The sequence below is a fragment of the Myotis yumanensis genome, unplaced genomic scaffold (assembly GCF_028538775.1).
Source record: "Myotis yumanensis isolate MYYU_CA2020_CCGP unplaced genomic scaffold, mMyoYum1.0.hap1 SCAF_4, whole genome shotgun sequence".
Lineage (NCBI taxonomy): Eukaryota > Metazoa > Chordata > Mammalia > Chiroptera > Vespertilionidae > Myotis > Myotis yumanensis.
This window is the reverse complement of record NW_027223755.1, coordinates 50,401,143-50,418,938: the sequence shown is the minus strand read 5'-3', so window position 1 is coordinate 50,418,938 and position 17,796 is coordinate 50,401,143. Positions and strand designations below refer to the sequence as shown.

The following is a 17,796-nucleotide window of genomic DNA, read 5'->3' as shown; positions in this document are numbered from 1 at the left end:
AGGTCTATATGATATTTAAAAAGACAGACTACGCAATTGGTTTAGGTGGAAGGCAGTTCAGTCACAAAAGCAGTTAAGAAGATGGGCTTTAGAGTGGAGGGGATAGTGAGAGAAAGAGGTTCTATGGTCTCCTAGCATTGCAGACACAGCCTAGTGGGGGAACTGATCTGAATTGATTGAACCCCAGCTCATGCATTACTGAGTGAATGACTTTGCCTAAGTTACTTCACTGCTCTAAGCCTTTGTTTCTTCAAATGTAAAGTGGAATAATAGTTCCTACCTTGCAGGGTTGTTGTAAGGTTTGAATGAAATAAGTATAATTCCACATAATAAGCACTTAATAAATATTTGTTATTATTTTGATTTTTATTATATATTAAGCCAAGGGGCATGGGAACATGTGGTCTTACATATACATACATGAACACATTCTAGATAAATATTTTTGAATGAATGAATATAAGATTTCCAGTGTTATGATATTGCCTCAAACAATAAGGTAAAATTAATATAATCTACCATATCACCACTTTATACTGAGAGTTTCCAAGACTGACAGAGAATCTAACGTGTTGCCCCAAAATGTTAGTTAGGGAACAAAGGACAAAATATAATTAATAGGTTTATGTTCACATAAAACTTATATAGTATCTATACACTGCGATCTTGTACCCAAATAAGATCATCAAGATGGTAGCTCAGTGAATGTGGCCTGTGACTGACTTTATCAGGCTCTGAAGAGACTGAATAATCAGCAATTAGAGAAACACTGCTAACTAATTTCAGTGATGTGCTATGAAGATTGAGGCTCAGAGTTTTTGTTTGTGTGAAAATAATCTTAAATTGAATGCATCTGCAATTATGGTGCCAAATTAAAGACAGGAGGAAGACAGTTAATGTTACTATGCACCTATTATGTGCCTAAAATTTTAAAATATTTTTGGTTGATTTCCACAAATACCTTAAAATTAAATAGTAGTATCTTCATTTAGGAGAAATTAAATAATTTGCCTAAAATCACAGAGCCAAAAATTAGTAAGACAGTATTCCAAAGTACTTTTCACTCATTATTTCCTGCTATTTCTCAAGCAAAAAAGGATATTATTATAAATATTTGCAGAGGAAAACAGTGACATGTAATTGATTTATTCTGAAGGATGAAGTTGGAACTTCCTGGATCCATCTATTTAAAGAGATGTTTTCAAAAGTTCAGTTTATATTTGATTTCAGGTTATTAATTTTTTTCAGTAAGATTTTAGTTGGCATTTTTTGTCCACATTCTGAGAAGGTCGACCTGCTTTCCAGAGCAGTGAACTTTTGGAACATGCCTGTTTAGTGGTTCTTCTGTGCTGATTGTTTGTTTTTCCTATTGGTTTATTTCAGTTTTGTGAAATAGGTATGAGGTTATTCTATAGCCACAGTATTATTTCTGAATCTCAATCTTCAATTGATGGACATAAATGATAAGATTTTACTGATATATATATATGACATACAAGACAGAAAGTCAGAAAGTGCACCTCATCAGCTGACCTTGATGAGTTGCATGCACAAATGTTTGTCATCAGTGTTCCCAGAAGCACCAGCATAAGTCTTAGAAGATACCTGCTAAATATTTGATGAATTGTAGTGGCTCTAAGTATCTTCATATGTTAACATGCATTCAGTTTATCTTAAAATTTTATTAGGTATTTGTTGAAATAAATCTATTGAAACTTTTGCTTCTGGCTCTGATGAAGTATCTAGCAGATTAACACTCATTTGTACAATTCTACAAGCTAGAGAAAACTTGCAAATTGTGCAGTCCAAATCCTGCAGTTCTGATTGGTCGGGATAGGTGCAGATGAGGAATCAATTTGTAGTTCTGACTGGGCAGGGCAGCTCTCAGTCCATTGGTAGAAAGATAACACTGGGGTTTTCCTACAGTGGTTGACCAAAGGCGTAAACAAGCTGGACACAGAGCCAGAGCCAAGAGTTCAGACTGAGGTTCTTCCTGGTACACAGAGTACATGAGGAACCCTGTCAACAACAGTTGCTAGACTCTTTTTTTAAAAAAAATATTTTATTGCTCTTTTATAGAGAGGAAAGGAGAGGGATAGAGAGTTAGAAACATGGATGAGAGGGAAACATCAATCAGCTGCCTCCTGCACACCTCCTACTAGGGATGTGCCTGCAACCAAGGTACATGCCCTTGACCAGAATCGAACCTGGGATCCTTGAGTCTGCAGGCTGACGCTCTATCCACTGAGCCAAACCAGTTGGGGCAGTTGTTAGACTCTTATTATTCATAAAATGTGGGCCCTTGGTTGACCATGGGGAGTCATCTCAGTAGCTAAAATCTTTCTTGGGGTTCACATCAAGTGAATCTTTCTTCTTGAAGTCCACATGTTCAAATACTAAGGCAACCAGGGCTTGAGGGGCCAAGATTCCAAAAAAAAAGGAACTGTAAAAGTATTTGCCACTTTTGAATCTGCCTATCCCTGGGATGAAAGGCTAAGAAACTCAGCAGGAAGTAGCTGCTCAGAGGCTAAAACACTAAGCAAAGAACCCAGCAGTCTCATAGTGCTGGGGAAGGAGAAACGAGTCCAGAGACTGCCAAGGAAGAGGAGCCCCAAATAACACAATAGGCTTTCACTGAGTCACCTGAACAATCTTTTAGTTGCCCAAGGCACTCTGCAAGCCATAAATAACCATCACAAAGCCCAAAATCCAGTTTCTATTGGACCAAGGTGACTGGCCCATATTCCACTTGCTTTTCAAAGAAAATTAAATCTTCTCTAGAGGAAGAAATTTGAACTTATTTTTATCCAGGGGTTGTACACTGACTATCAGCTATGGGAATTTACCCTGCAAATGCTTTTGTTTGGCCCATACAATATTTACTTTTTTACTTGAATGCTTTTAGAAGGAGTCTATTCTCCAGTTCTTCTATAGTCCCCATCAATCCCTACTGTCTCACAATAAGCTTATTTCACCCACATAAGTCACTTGCTTGAACCTGAAGGCATTTACTAAACATGTAAAAGCATATGAGTGACCACAATGGATTTATGTTGTAAACTAAGCTCTGTGATGGTACACACAGGGGGGGTGGGGGGGTGGGGGGCAAAGGGGCGCTACAATGAAGGAAATACCTATGAGTGGCTGAGATCATTTGAGGGAAGACCAGTGGCTTAGGAAGATTTAAAGACTAAGCTTACAAATCTTCTCTCTTTGGCCTCTTATATAGCTTCTGAGACAACTGGTGGGTTTTTTGTTCATTTATTCCTTTGTAATATTTTGTTTTTGTAAAACATTATGTAGTTTACAAATCATATTTTATACATATACTTTTACATGATCCTTCAGATTAAACTTAGAGCAAGAATCAGCACTCAGGCCCAGCCAGTGTGCCCAGTTGAGCATTGACCTATGAACCAGGAGGTCACAGTTCGATTCCTGGTCAGGGCACATGCCTGGGTTTCGGGCTCAATCTCCAGTGTGGGGTGTATGTGAGGCAGCTGATCAATGATTCTCTCATCATTGATGTTTCTCTTTCTCTCTCTCCCTTCCTCTCTGAAATCAACAAAAATATAAAAAAAAATCAGCACCTCGGGAAAGTAGGTAAGTAAAGCTCAGAGGTGTCAAGTCACTTGGTAGAACAGAGGCTGCATGACATCCAGTTTCATGCTCATTCCACTGCACCTGACAGTTCAACATTAAAGAATGCTACCATGAGATATGCAGATAAGGGTACCTAAAGAAAGTATTCTCTCCACCACAGTATTTGAATAACACAAGAGATAAGAATAACATTTTAGATGCTGGAAAAAAATATAAATTAACATGAAGGCAAAGAATCTGAATGACCAGGTGAAAGCTGGCCCCAAATTTTATATTTCCTTTGTTCTTCCAAAACTATTTTAACAAGAGGAGTTATGTGTCTTACTTACTCTGATTCTTGTAGGCCTACTATTTCAAAAAGCAGAGTGCGCTAGATTCTTTCACAGGTAAAGGCTCACAGAGTCCAGGAAGGCCTACTACATAGTTAAAATGAAAAAAAAAAAATGTGGTCACAGAGGACACAGCATAAAACTCTGAAATGGAAGAAACACAGGGTAAAACACTAACACAAGATCAGGACAGGAGAAATGGAGGCCTCTGTTTTGCAAGGATGAAGCCTACTGTCCAAAGGTACTCTATACAATCCCGTCATGACTAAAACCACATTATTGAAAAATATTCACTGGCAGATCAGAGAACCTAGTGCAAACAAAAGTAAAAATCCAGTCTGTCTGAAGTGCCTTGCCTGGCCAATCAACAGGCCAATGAGGAGTCAGTGTCAGACGCTGTCATTCATTGTCAAATGGAGTAAGAAGTTTATTGCACAAACACACAAAGATATTTCACCAGCCCAGATGCTACTAAACACTGGAGAGAATGGCATGACCTAATCAAGACAATTTAAATATACCTCCCTGTCTAAACTTCTGTTATTTACTGAAAAGTTATAGAGATAATCTGAAATGTTCTGAAGAGCACACAAGATGTTCATTAGTCTCTGAATCTCACTCTATAAAACAAGTGTAGTGATTTTTCCCCCCACTGAACTTGACATGACTCTGGGAAAAACCAAGGATAGAGTTCCAAACTCCCCTAGCTTCTACATGTTTACTCCTGGGTTTTCTGGAAGATTGCTATTCTACTCTCCATGAAGAGCTCATGTGCTAGTCTCTAATGGAAACAAGGTGACACTTCTTAATCCTGTTGGCTGTTGAAAAGCAATTGCAAAGGGAGTTAGTCCTCTGTAACTGATTATTTAACAACTAGAGGCCCAGTGCATGAAATTCGTGAATGGGTAGGGTCCCTAGTGGCTGCCGGCCGGACAACCCCATGGTGGTCAGTGCATGTCATAGTGAGCAGTCCAACTCCTGGTCTTCCAGTTGAACTCCCAAGGAGACACTTTGCATATTAGGCTTTTATATAGAGAGATATGTATTTCTCAAGAGCTGTTTATCCTCAGAAGGAAGCAGCCAAGGCTGAATATGTCCTGCATCTAAACAGACACCTGCACTGAAACTCTCTGGATGCTAACTGAAAATTCTCAGATGAAAATTAAAGAATTATTAATTTTCTTCTATATTCCATTTGCAATGAACACTGTATATTTTCATGATCAAAGGAACATGGTCCATTTCTTTCTTTATTTAAAATATATATATTTTTTATTTCAGAGAGGAAGGGAGAGGAAGAGAGAGATAGAAACATCAATGATCGGCTGCCTCCTGCATGCCTCACACTGGGGATTGAGCCCACAACCTGGGCATGTGCCCTGACTAGAAATCGAACCATGACCTTCTGGTTCCTAGGTTGATGCTCAACCACTGAGCCATGCTGGCCTGGCCATGATCCATTTCTTATGCTACTTCAAGGACTACTTTTATTTGGGAAAATCTCTTCATAAAAGTTGGCTTTAGTTTCAAAGTTAAAATTCAACATAGAACAACAAGAGATAGATGGAAAGCAAGGACAAAAGAGAGAAAAGAAGGAAGAGATAGAGGGAATAAAGGAAGGAGAGTGGGAAATAAAGAAGGGGGGAAATAAGAAACACTATTTTTTATATAAGAAACATGCTTTCAGTGTGCAAGGCACTCTGGTGGCCACCAAAGAACAATAACTAAAACATAGAAGAAACTGTCCCCACCTTTGAGTCACTTATTCCCAGCTGTTTAAGACTTGAGGTTAAGTAGGAATGAAGATGATTTTAGCCAACTGCTGATCTTAAATCTGAATAGAGGCTATATATTTTTAGCTACAGATTCCATGTTGTAACTCCCTGGAATAGTGAATGATTCAAAAACTGTCAAGACACATCTCGAGACCAGATGAGTGTACAAATGAACATATAGAAGCCATTTACAGAGAGACAGTCAAACAGGACTCTGCAGAACATGATCTCATAGCGTACATACTGAGAAGTGTCGTATCCCAATGCTAGGCAAAGTTTGTGTTCCAATAAGAATGCATTTCAGCTTTCAGAAAGTTCCTTCTATGTCTATGAATCTGTCTCCAAAAACGTATTTTCCAGCATCGCCAAGAAGCTCATGGCTGAAATTGCTGGCTACTCTGATTACCTTACCTGGGATTCCCTATAAGTCAAGATGGTCAGTGACCTTTTGACAGAGTAAGTGGGAGAAAGCCCTAGAAGAAAACCTGAAATAAATATTGTATATAAATATAAATTTGATTGGTTTGGGTTTAAAAAAGACGTTATAACATAATACAACTAGGAGCGATATACAAAATGTTTAATGAGCCTGGCACAGGCACTGACCCATCCGAATGGCTGCAGGTTTAGCACTGGAGTAGGATTCTGAAGGGTCCCTGACTGGCCCAGCATTAGCCTTTATGTTGCTGGAGGTCTGGGGTGCTTCTAGCTTAAGTGGCTAGGAGGTTGGGACATAGGCAAGGTTTAAACAGTAGCTATTTCAATATTTTAACATCTGATAGGGTCCTACCAGTACCTACCACCTGAGTATCAGGCCTGGTGATTCTCCCATTATTACACAAATTTGAATATACCTTGGACTAAACAGTTTTTAAAACTTGTGATCTAGCCTTAGCCCATTTGGCTTAGTGCATAGAGCATCCACCCATGGACTGAAGGGTCCCGAGTTTGTTTCTGGTCAAGGACACGTAACTCAGTTGTAGGCTTGATCACCGAGGGGTGCGTGCAAGAGGCAACCAACTGATGTGTCTCTCTCACATTGATGGTTCTCTCTCTGTCTCCCCACCCCCCCTCCCTTCCACTCTCTTAAAACTAATGGAAAAATATCCTGGGGTGAGGATTAACAACAACAACAACAAAGTTGTAACCTATAAGTATTAACATATATCTACTTAGAAATGAAAAACCCAACTCATTCTTAAAAATATGAAGATTATTAGGTTACTGGATCAGGGAATTAAGAAAAATATTAAACGTAGTGCCTCATGAATTTCTTGGGGACCACATAGAGACATGTGGTCATAGGATGGATCCCAAGGATATTCACAACAAACTGATGTCTCACTGATGAAATTTCCTGGTAGTCTGACAATAGCTGTCCTTGACCAAACTTATATCAATGAACAAGAAAATGGAGAAAATAGGTAGCGTGGACATCTGTTACTTTGGCCTGGCTAGCACTGTTGCCATCTCCCCTCCCTCCCCCGACCCCCTGGCCACACACACATTGGTAAAAGAACCATTTCCTCTGGTGGGGATTCCATTCCATTTGGTTTTGTGTGATAAACTCAACTCCTTCTACCATTGGAGTCTGCTCCTGACCCAGGCTTTGCCAGAGTGCCTGTCATGTGATTGGTTTCTGGACAGTGTGATCCAAGGTGAATGTGATGTAAGTCCTGCAGAGAACTGTTCTGTTGGGGGAATAAGGTCTTTCCCTGCTGGGGCAAGTAAGCTTGTAGGAGGTGAGTCTTACACTGCTGGTGGCCACGGTGCTCGAGAAGATGGTTAAGCAATAATAATAACAGTAGACATATTTAGAATGATTTTTTTTACCTTAGTTTTGCACTTGTATCTGTCATGCTTTAAAAAGTACTTCACACAGTTCTTAAATGCTCAGATGTATGAGAAGTTTGGTAGATTAACCTTGAATATTCAGAAAGTGATCAAGAAAGTCCTGATAATATTTCAAGTGATCAAGATTCCCTTTTTTGTAAAACTGCATCACATAATAACTATTAAAAATCAGAATATTATAGAAATATACCTTTCATTCATCAATCTCAGAGCACCTATGAAATAATAATAAGCTGGATAAAAAAAAAATGAGGCAGTAATCTCTGACCAAAATATCATAGCCAAACATATATACATAACTTACTTTTTGGTCCCAGGTGTTGACAAAGGCAATAAAAGAAATACAAAGGCCACTAAAAAGAAAGGAAGGAAGGAAGGAAGGAAGGAAGGAAGGAAGGAAGGAAGGAAGGAAAACTATTAAGTCTTTCTGGAATAGTCTTTGAAGATCTAACTACTATAGAGCCATATTCCACAGAAATGCCCGAGTTAAAGACATGAGGCAGTTTCTATATTAAATGAACCCCAATAAACCCTGGAGAAATCATATTTTTCAAGTGCTCCTTTAAGGATTGATTGAGCCCTGTTCCCAGGAATGACCAGTGTGCCATATACCAGGCAAAGGTGTTACAAACAGTCATTGCTTCGATAGAGCCACATAGATGGAATTAAACTCATTAAATATGAGTTTGAAATATTTTTAGTTTTTACTTATACTTAGCTTGTATTAACTTTCTTAAAGAAAGAGACCATAATGATTTCTTTTATGTCTCCCTACAATATACAGTTTAATGCTAAACAGTCCTCCTTTAATAATTAACCTCCATAAGAGCTCAACAGAGTTTTTCCTGTGTATGTGGTTTGATAGGTTATACTGGCTCCCATTTTAATCTTAAGGCTTACATTTACTTAATTACTGCTGACTGGTTCCCTTCACATTTCAGGTTTCCAGCCTCCGCTGAATCCCACCGGTCACAATCTAAGCAGTCCGTTTCTTGATCAGCTTCCAAACCACCGTCACTTAGATTTACTTTCTGCTTAGAAACCGCTCCATATTTTTTTACTATTTTTACTTCAAGCTGTCAACTCATTCAACAAATATCCTTGCTTGCTGATTTTGAGAGAAAAGAGAGGCAAACTCCAACTTTCCATATACATGTTTTAGCTCCAGAAGAGTGTTTGCATGTTTATCCTTCCCTCTCTCCCTAGCCTCAGAGGAAAAAAAATCCCTGGCCCTTCCTCTGATAAGCCGCCTGTCACATCTATTCCCCCTGCGCTGCTCATGATCTGCCATGGCAATGAGCTTTCCCTCCAGTTGTCAGTTTCCCCTTCTTTGTCTTTTTTTCCCCCCACAAGCAACTAAAACAAAACAAGAAACCAACCAGCCTTCCTTCCTAAGTGATTATTTCTCTCTGCATTCTCCATTACACTTCTTGAGTAAAAATAACTGTTCTTTGTGTGCGATACTATACAACTGCTTTACATTCATTATGCCATTTAATTAAATCACGCCATAATCCTACATAGTATTTATCCCTATTTCACAGACGTAGCAGAATTGAGTAAGTATCCATGACTCAGCTGAAGTCCACCGGAGAGTAGGCTGGTAGAGTTAGGATCATGATCTATACCAGTAGTTCCCAACCTAGGCCCTAGATCAGCTGCATCAGCCACCTCTGGGAACTTATTAGAAATGCAAATTCTCAGATCCCACCCAGATCTACTGTAACAGAAACTCTGGGTGTGGAGCCTAACCATCTGCGTTTTAACAAGCCCTTCACGTGACTGATGCACACTACTGTTGGGGAACCAGTGCCCTAGACCACATCGCTCCTCAGGTCTCATTCTATCTGTCTTCTCTGCTACACAGGCAGTTTGGTACTGTTTTCTTTTGAAGCTTTCTTTTCTAATAGCAACTCCAAACTGCCCAACACCGGTTCTCTATCATAATTATCTCTTTCACTGGCTCTCCCACTATACCTAGTTACTAAAACATTGATTGGTAGCTTTGTCTCCCAAATCTCACTGATGCTCCAACCTCAGTGCTTACTCCCTGGAATCCTGCTCTTGTTGACTTAAGGTGTCCGTGCCCAGCCATTCACCTGTGCCAGGCATATCTAAGTGAAGTTGCTCTCTCACACTCTACATTCCCACATTTAGCTGGCTAACCTAGTTTCACTAATTGATCTCTACAGCAATCCTCAAACCTGCCATTATTGTCTGTTCCCAGGCACACTGCCAGACCATTGTAGGCTGGACTATAACAACAGCCTACCTGCCTGGAGCTGCTCTTCTTTCCAATACCCTCCCAAATGCTTCCAGTTATCCTTCCAAAGAGTAGGTCTGAGCATGCTATTCCCATTTAATATTTAAAAAAATTAAAGACTAGCAATATTTTAAAAAGCAAAGCAAAGCAGAATAAAACAAACAAAACCCCCAACTCCGATGGCTTCCCGTTGCTTAGAAGCTGAAGTTTAATATCCCATCCTGACCTGGTAACATGGCACTGAAGCCAACCCCCTCCTGTCTCCTCTCCCACCACTGCCTCTAACTGCAAAACCTTTCTTGCTCCCCTCTACCCTTTTGCTCAATCTAGGCAAAATGTATCACTTTCTCTTTTTGTAGCCCAGGCCTGAAATACCCATCCCTAACCATATGCCCATCACTTATTTAATAAACATGAAAGGTGTCACAAACTCATGGGCAGGCAAAATGAATGAATCAAGTCTACCAGGTGTAATAAGGTCACCGGTCCCACCTAAAGGGGGCAGCATCTACGCAGGACTTGAAAATTGTTGCCAAGCTAGTATAGCTGGCAGAAATTCAGGGCTTCTCAATATTAAAAGTTTGTAGCAAATATAAAAAAAAAATCTAAAAACTGGTCTGTGTACCACTCTGTGTCTAAAAAAATGAAATACCACTTTAGGTTGTCAGTGTGAACCTTAATGTCAGTTGCACTAGGTCTTAGGGCAGGGTCCTCAAACTACGGCCCGCGGGCCACATGCAAATACAAATATTTGTTCCCGTTTTGTTTTTTTACTTCAAAATAAGATATGTGCAGTGTGCACAGGAATTTGTTCATAGTTTTTTTTAAACTATAGTCCGGCCCTCCAACGGTCTGAGGGACCGTTCACAACTGGCCCCCTGTTTAAAAAGTTTGAGGACCCCTGTCTTAGGGCTTCACAGGCGACCGGGTGGCTCTGACTGAGTGGCTCACTCTTGGCGATCAGCTCAAATGCTAGCACAGACCGGAGTAAATAGGCCCTCCACTCCGTTCTCACAGCACTTTGTTTACAGGGCACCTGCCATCGTTTATGCTCATTGCTAAGGGCTTGCTTTTCTGAATCACCAGATCCTGAAGGAGTAGGGCTGAGGCCTCCTCCTGGTGCTGGCCCCGCCCGCTCACTGTGCTAATAGCAGATGCTTAATTATATCTATAGAGAGGAGTCTGCATATCAACTTGATCCCAAACTTTAAAGTTACTTTGTACTTTTTCCCTTCCTAACTCGATATTATGCTCCGGTTAGGCACCCTGCTGTAAAACATGCTCTCACTAAAGAAATCGTCTCCTTTGCAAACCTAAATATGCTTTGAGTCATATTTTAGTTGTGTGACATAATCTCCTAATATGTTTGTCTACACATGTTCCTTGCAAGATGGTGGTCAAAATAAGGACAGTGAAGAGATATCTTTGGAGAATTCAAGAAATTATGTTAGTCCAGAACAGAAAATAAGGAAAATGTGTTCATTTGTTCCATTTGTTCATTTCAGGGTGCAACTTTTTCCCAGTTAACAAAAGCACTAAAAAAGTCAGCTTTAATTTTTGCCATGGTTCTTTAATTTCTAGTTGTGCTATCCAAGCATGCTCACCAAACTACCTTATTGCCAGACTTAGAGGATGTCAATCATTTTTCAGTGAACCAAAGCGCTCTCATTTCACTGAGCACCAGACCTATGAGGGCGCTGCCTGAACACTGCTATCTGTGCCACTCCTCATTTGATCTGATTTCTGGACACAGCCACGGTCCAGTTATGAGCACAGGCCCTCCATGGCTGCCACCTGCAAAGTTTGTAAACATCAATTCTGTTGAACAAAAATATGTTTTTGCAGTCACTTAGGTGTTCTCATAACAAAGGAGGGTAAATATGTCTTCCCTATCTGTATAACCAGCAGGCTAGAAGCCCAGCCCTATTTCCGGTGTTAGAGATTTAACCCCCATCATTTTACTCTTCCACTCTGCGTGATGTTATTATGTGCACGCATTCACCTGTGTGTGGACACGTGCTTCCTTTACACTGAAACTCTATGCCATGTGTTCGTTAGCGTACATGTATGCCATCAGTAATCAAAACGTAAGGCTTACCTGCAGACTGTTGAAAATGACAAAGAGGACCAACATCCAGAAGTGTCTGTAAGCCATGTGCAGGCCTCCCCAAAGCCATGTCACGGAAATCAGGGCAAAGAGATATAAAACCAGTGGAATTTCTAGAAATCGTTAAAAAAAGAAAAAAGAAAAAGAAATTCTGAGCTTCAGAATACTGCAGTCACACATATACACAGAATTATTTTTGCGTCCTTTCTTGTGATGCTCTCTCAGCCTAAGCACCCATTTTGAAATAACAACCTTGGAAATCCCATTCTTGCGCCAGAGAAGAGACGGCACATTGCTGAGTCCACATTCTTCCTGTTTTGCTGGTCGGTGGGGGGGGATGGGGAAGAATGAAAACTGTTCCTCTCCTAGACTACCACCTGCTGGACTCTTCTGGAAGCTACACGAACAACCGGAGACGAAATCACTTTTAGCTCCCAGGTAAATTTTAAAAGATCGCTCCACTAGAAAATGGCAGGCAGGCATCAGTGTGCCCTTGAAATGAGTGTAGTCCAACTCGACATTTCAAAACAAAAATGACATACAAACATGTTTGTGTGTATGGAAAGGTTTTTTTTTTTTTTTCTGACTGAGAAGACCCTGAACTTTCTAGCCAGGGTTAAGAGCAGAGATGTGGTGACGGGATTCACTCCTGTCAGCATAATGCTTATCCCACCCACCACTCTCAGGTGCACTTTTTTCAATATTTTTCAGAACAGATTTCTTCAGGACCGATGGGCTTGATTATCCGTCCCACTTGTTTTTGATATTTGGGCTTTAGAATAATAACTTTAAAGAGGAGATTTTAATATTTAAGTAACAAGCTATACAAGCCTTGGACAGTGAATCAGATTTTTGCAGCTGCAAATGAACACATTTTCAAGTTGTTTAAAAGACTTCACTCTGGACCGCACCACGACAGACCTGAAAGTCCATATATACCCCCCATCATCCATTAACACCTACAATCCACATGTACTGGAGAAGTTAGAACAGCTAAATACAACTGTAGCAACTTTTAGATTTTATTTTGAAACAATACCAAAATTAAAGAACAGTTGCAAGTATAGAATGACAACAGAGGTTTTTTCCCCAAATCATTTGAAAGTTGCCAACCTGATCCTTCATCATCACCCTCTGTCATACTTTAATGTGTATTTTCTACAAAAACATTCTCCTACATAAACACAATACAACTATCAAATCAGGACATTAACATTGGTATGTTACCACCATCCCCAGATCCTATTCAATATCTGCCAATTATGCCAGTAGCTCCCTTTGTAGGAGAAGAACCCAGCTGACAGGTTTCTGTAGTCCCTCCTTTAACCTCAAATAGTTCCTCAGTGTGTCTTTGGCTTTCGTGACTCAGACACTTGTAGGCTATCTTAGACATCAGGTTGGTACGGTATTTCTTTATCTATCTCTTCATATTGAAAGTTAGTTCACACCAATACTTCCCATTCCAATATAACACTACTGGGTTAATTCTAATGTTCTCCCTTTCCATTTTTGTAACCCCCTTCTTTGTTGTTAAGAAAACTGGTTGGGGTGCCGCCACTGTCACACTCAGGGCATGGCCGATGGAGAGGTTATGGCTCTACCCTGTCACACACAGAGCAGGGCCTGGGGGGGGGGGGGGGGGGTTGGGGTGCCGCACCCTGTCACACACAGAGCAGGGTGATCAGGGGATTGGGGAGCTCCCCCCTGTCACACACAGAGCCGCAGGGCGATCAGGGGATTGGGGAGCTCCGCCCTATCAGGCACAGAGCAGGGCTGATCAGGGGGTTGGGGCGCCTTCCCCTGTCACGAACAGAGCAGAGCGGATAGGGAGGTTGTGGCCCTGCCCCCTGTCACACACAGAGCCGCAGGGCGATCAGGGGGTTTGGGTGCTGCCCCCTGTCACGCTGATCCGGGTGCCGGGAGCCTCGCTGCTCCGCTGATCCCGGTGCCGGGAGGCATATTACCCTTTTACTATATAGAATAGAGGCCTGGTGCACGGGTGGGGGCCGGCTGGTTTGCCCTGAAGGGTGTACTGGATCAGGGTGGGGGTCCCCACTGGGGTGCCTGGCCAGTCTGGGTGAGGGGCTGAGGGCCGTTTTCCGGCTGGTGGGTCACTGAAGCTCCCAACCGCTCCTTTTTTTCTTTTTCTTTTTTTCTATTCTGAGCCAGTTTTAGCTCTGAGGCCTCGCTGCTGAAAACTTGGATACAATGTTGCGGTCAGGCTGGCTGAAGCCCATCAGCTGGTTTCTGGGGTTTTGTTTAGCTTCTATATTTGCAACATAGTTGCTTAGAGTTGCAGCTGAGAGGCCGGCAAGTTAGGCGGGGAATGTTGGAGTCCGCAGTCACTGGAGCAAGCAAACCTCCCTGTTCGCTTCAGTGCATGGCTGCCAGCCGCCATCTTGGCTGACAGTTAATTTGCATAAGGATATGCTGATTAGCCAATGGGAAGGGTAGCGGTCGTACGCTAATTAGCATGTTTCTCTTTTATTAGTGTAGATAGGAGAATATATTAGGATTTATTTAATTGTTAAAAAACTTAATTTTTGCTTTATAAAATCATACATTTCATAAGGGGCCAGAGGCTCATTTTTACTTTTAACAAGATACCACCAATATTTAGGAAACTGCCTAAGCTATGCTCATGAAAATTTTCCGAGGTTAGGTATTAGGTCTGGCAATTGCCTTCTTTGCTCCCACTGTGTAAGTACATTTTATTTATGGCTCTGTGCAGAGTCCAAAAGGACATGCATATTTTGCATGAACAACTAGGCACCAAATTTTCAAAAACTGGCCTGCATATTCTCCTAAGTGCCCAGAGCCAAACAAGTGCTGTGTGCTGCCAAAGCTCAGCAGGGGAGCTGGGAGCGGACAGGCTCACTAGAATCACCCAGGTGTTTCTGGAACTCTGATGAAAAGTGTGGGGGCTTGGCACCCCAGATTAGAAACTCTGCAAAGAAGAAAGCCAGTCAGGAATAACTCAGTACATTGAACTATAGTCCCCAGGCTGGTTTTTGGCAGTTCAACAGCAAATAAGACAGGATTTCAAATGGAAGACACATATCCAGAGGTACTTTCAGATTTTGTGAGCCTGAAGTTTATAAAACGTGGGGAAGCTTCTTTAAAATACATACATTAAAAGGCATAATTAGATATTTCTTTAAAGGGGCCCCTGCAAGGAAGAGGCCCTGAAACCTAAACTTCATTCACTTTAAGGCTGATCTATCTAGGAGGCACCTTTCAGCCTCTGTGGGGCCGAGAGGCACAATGACCAAAAGGAGAAGGGTGTTTGCAATGGCTGATGGTGGTGAAGGTGAGAGGGGGCATGATTTTTAACAGCTACCTGAATTCCATTTGGCAAACTGAAAGATAATGTTCTGTTTTATATAAATAATTTTACTTTCATATTTTCTAAACTGACATTTCAGATTTGGTGAACTACTTTTTGGTTGTCCATATAGGTCAATGCTTACCAAAGCAGGCATTTATAATTGGCAGCGTTGGAAGCATGTTTAAAGATGAATTAGTTGAGAAACAAAATCATTTTAATGAGCTCAATAAAGGAAGCCCTAAAAACACAGTAGGCCCAGGAATAAGGGTATTTATATGAAAGACTATGTTACCCAGGATATGTAAAGAACTCCTACAATTTGACAACAGAACACAGACAAGCCAATCTGAAAATGGGCAAAGGATTTGCACAGAAATTTCTTCCAAGAAGAAGATATACAATGGCCAATGAACACGTGAAAAGATGATCATCATCACTAATCATTAGGGCCATGAAAATCAAAACTACAATGAGATAGCTACTAGGGTGGCTATTGCCAAAAAAACTAGAAATTTACAAATGTTGGCAAAAATGTGGAGCAATTAGACCCCTTGTGTGTTGTTGGGTGGTTATGTAAAATAGTACTGCTGCTGTGGAAAACTGGTGATTCTTCAAAATGTTCAACATAAAATTACCATCTAATCTGGCAATTACACTTCTAGATATATACTCAAAACAACTGAAAGCAGGGATTCAAACAGAGACTTGAATACCAATGTTCATGGCAGCATTATTGACAGTAGCCAAAAGGTAAAAACAACCCAGTATGCATCACGGAAAGTGGGATATTTATGGAACAATGGAATATTACTCAGCCTTAAAAAAGAATAAAATTCTGACATATGCTGCAACATGGATGAACCTTGAAGACATTTGTTAAGTAAAATAAGCCAGACACAAAAGGTCAAATATTGTATGATCCCACTTATATGAGGTGCCAGAAAGTAGAACAGAGGTTAGCAGGGGCTGTGTTGGGGATTGGGAGTTATTGCTTAATGGGTAGAGTTTGTTTGGGATGATAAAAATGTTCTGAAGATGGATAGAAATGATGGTTGCACAGCATTGTGAATGTACTTAGTGCCACTGAATGGTGCACTTAAAAATGGTTAAAATGATAAATTTTGTTATTTATATTTTACTACAATTAAAAAACACAAAAGACTATGGCCCAAAAGGCATACCTATCAAGATTATGTTGAGAAAAAAAAAAAAATCAAATCCGCAAAGTATTTAACAAGGACTCACTAATGTGAAATTACTTAAATTAGCAAGGAGTCGCTACTGTGAAAAACAAAGCAGTTTGAAAAGTTTTTAGTGAAAGAAATTACTTGTGGAAAGAAAAAAACTACAAGTGGATGTGTCATTTAATACTTACTCTCATTAAGAAAGTCTACTTATGGTAGTTTGTAAAGTCCACTGAGAATACATAAAATCTCTTTATATTTTTAGTAGAAAATATGATTCCAATGATTTTAATTGCTATTTTTAAAGGAAATATGGCACTGTATTATCTCTTTTCTTTGTAATTGCAGCCTTGGTGTTTATTGCTGCATACCAGTGACAACAACAATGGCTTTATTATGGAAATCACACCTCATTTACATGAGGCTGAAATTTATTCTGTGTTTACAATCTTCTAAAGTACTTGTTTTCATTTTACCTCCCCGACCTTCTGATTCTAACAGTTTGGATGTGCCACGCAAACAAACTCAGCAAAGTAAAACAAGGACACACATCTGTGAAATAATGTGGATTTAAGATATTTAGGGTCTATTTATAACAATAGGCATGCATTATTTTAAATTAGAAGAAAAGGTAATTGAATAAAAAAAGATTACCAAATGTTTTATTTTTAAAATATGGCTCAAAATTAAGATACTTAGAGGCAACGAAGTTTCATTGATCTGACCCATTTCTTGGAAAGAAAATATTGTGTTCTTACGCTTTCTTAACACTAATCCCACCAGTGTTCTCAGAAAGTAAACCTAAAGTCATAGAAGAAGACAACGGGGCACATATTTCACAGAACTGCTGAATCCTCATTAACATACCGTGGGAACAGAGAACAAACTTATGGATTGATCTGCAAATTGTTCAAAGAAACACTCCATACTTCATTTACCTATTTACCTCATTCTTAAGTTTTGGTCACTAGACCTATCCTTGGTTCCAATTTTAGAATTTTTTTCTCCTCAGTACTTCAAACACATTCCCCAAAGAGCTCTTAAAACACTCTTGGAGAAGAGAACCCACTCTCACTCCTGTGGCTCCTGTCTCAAGATACAGTTGCAAATGTCTGTTGCAGCAGGCTAGACTTTGTAGGTCTCAACTGTCCATTACACGCCAGCTTCTTCATTTGATTTAGCCATCCTTACTAAGTTCATAATCTCTAGAGTCACCTTCTTCCTTTAAAAAAATTTAAAATTGTTTTATTATCTTTTTATTTTTCAATTATAGTTTGTGTTCAATATTATATTAGTTTCAGGTGTACAGTAGCATAGAAGAGTCATCTTTCAATGAGTACTTTAAGGCTATAA

The 17,796-nt window shown here is 40.2% G+C and overlaps 1 protein-coding gene across 1 annotated transcript in view; it reads right to left on the bottom strand.

Annotated features, from left to right (window-relative positions):
* ADGRV1 (adhesion G protein-coupled receptor V1) overlaps window positions 1-17,796 on the bottom strand; it is a 451,408-nt gene that overhangs the window by 44,695 nt on the left and 388,917 nt on the right. The window contains exon 90 of the mRNA XM_070413740.1: window positions 11,923-12,044. Within this exon, the coding sequence (XP_070269841.1) occupies window positions 11,923-12,044 (122 nt within the window). The remainder of the gene's footprint in view (window positions 1-11,922; window positions 12,045-17,796) is intronic.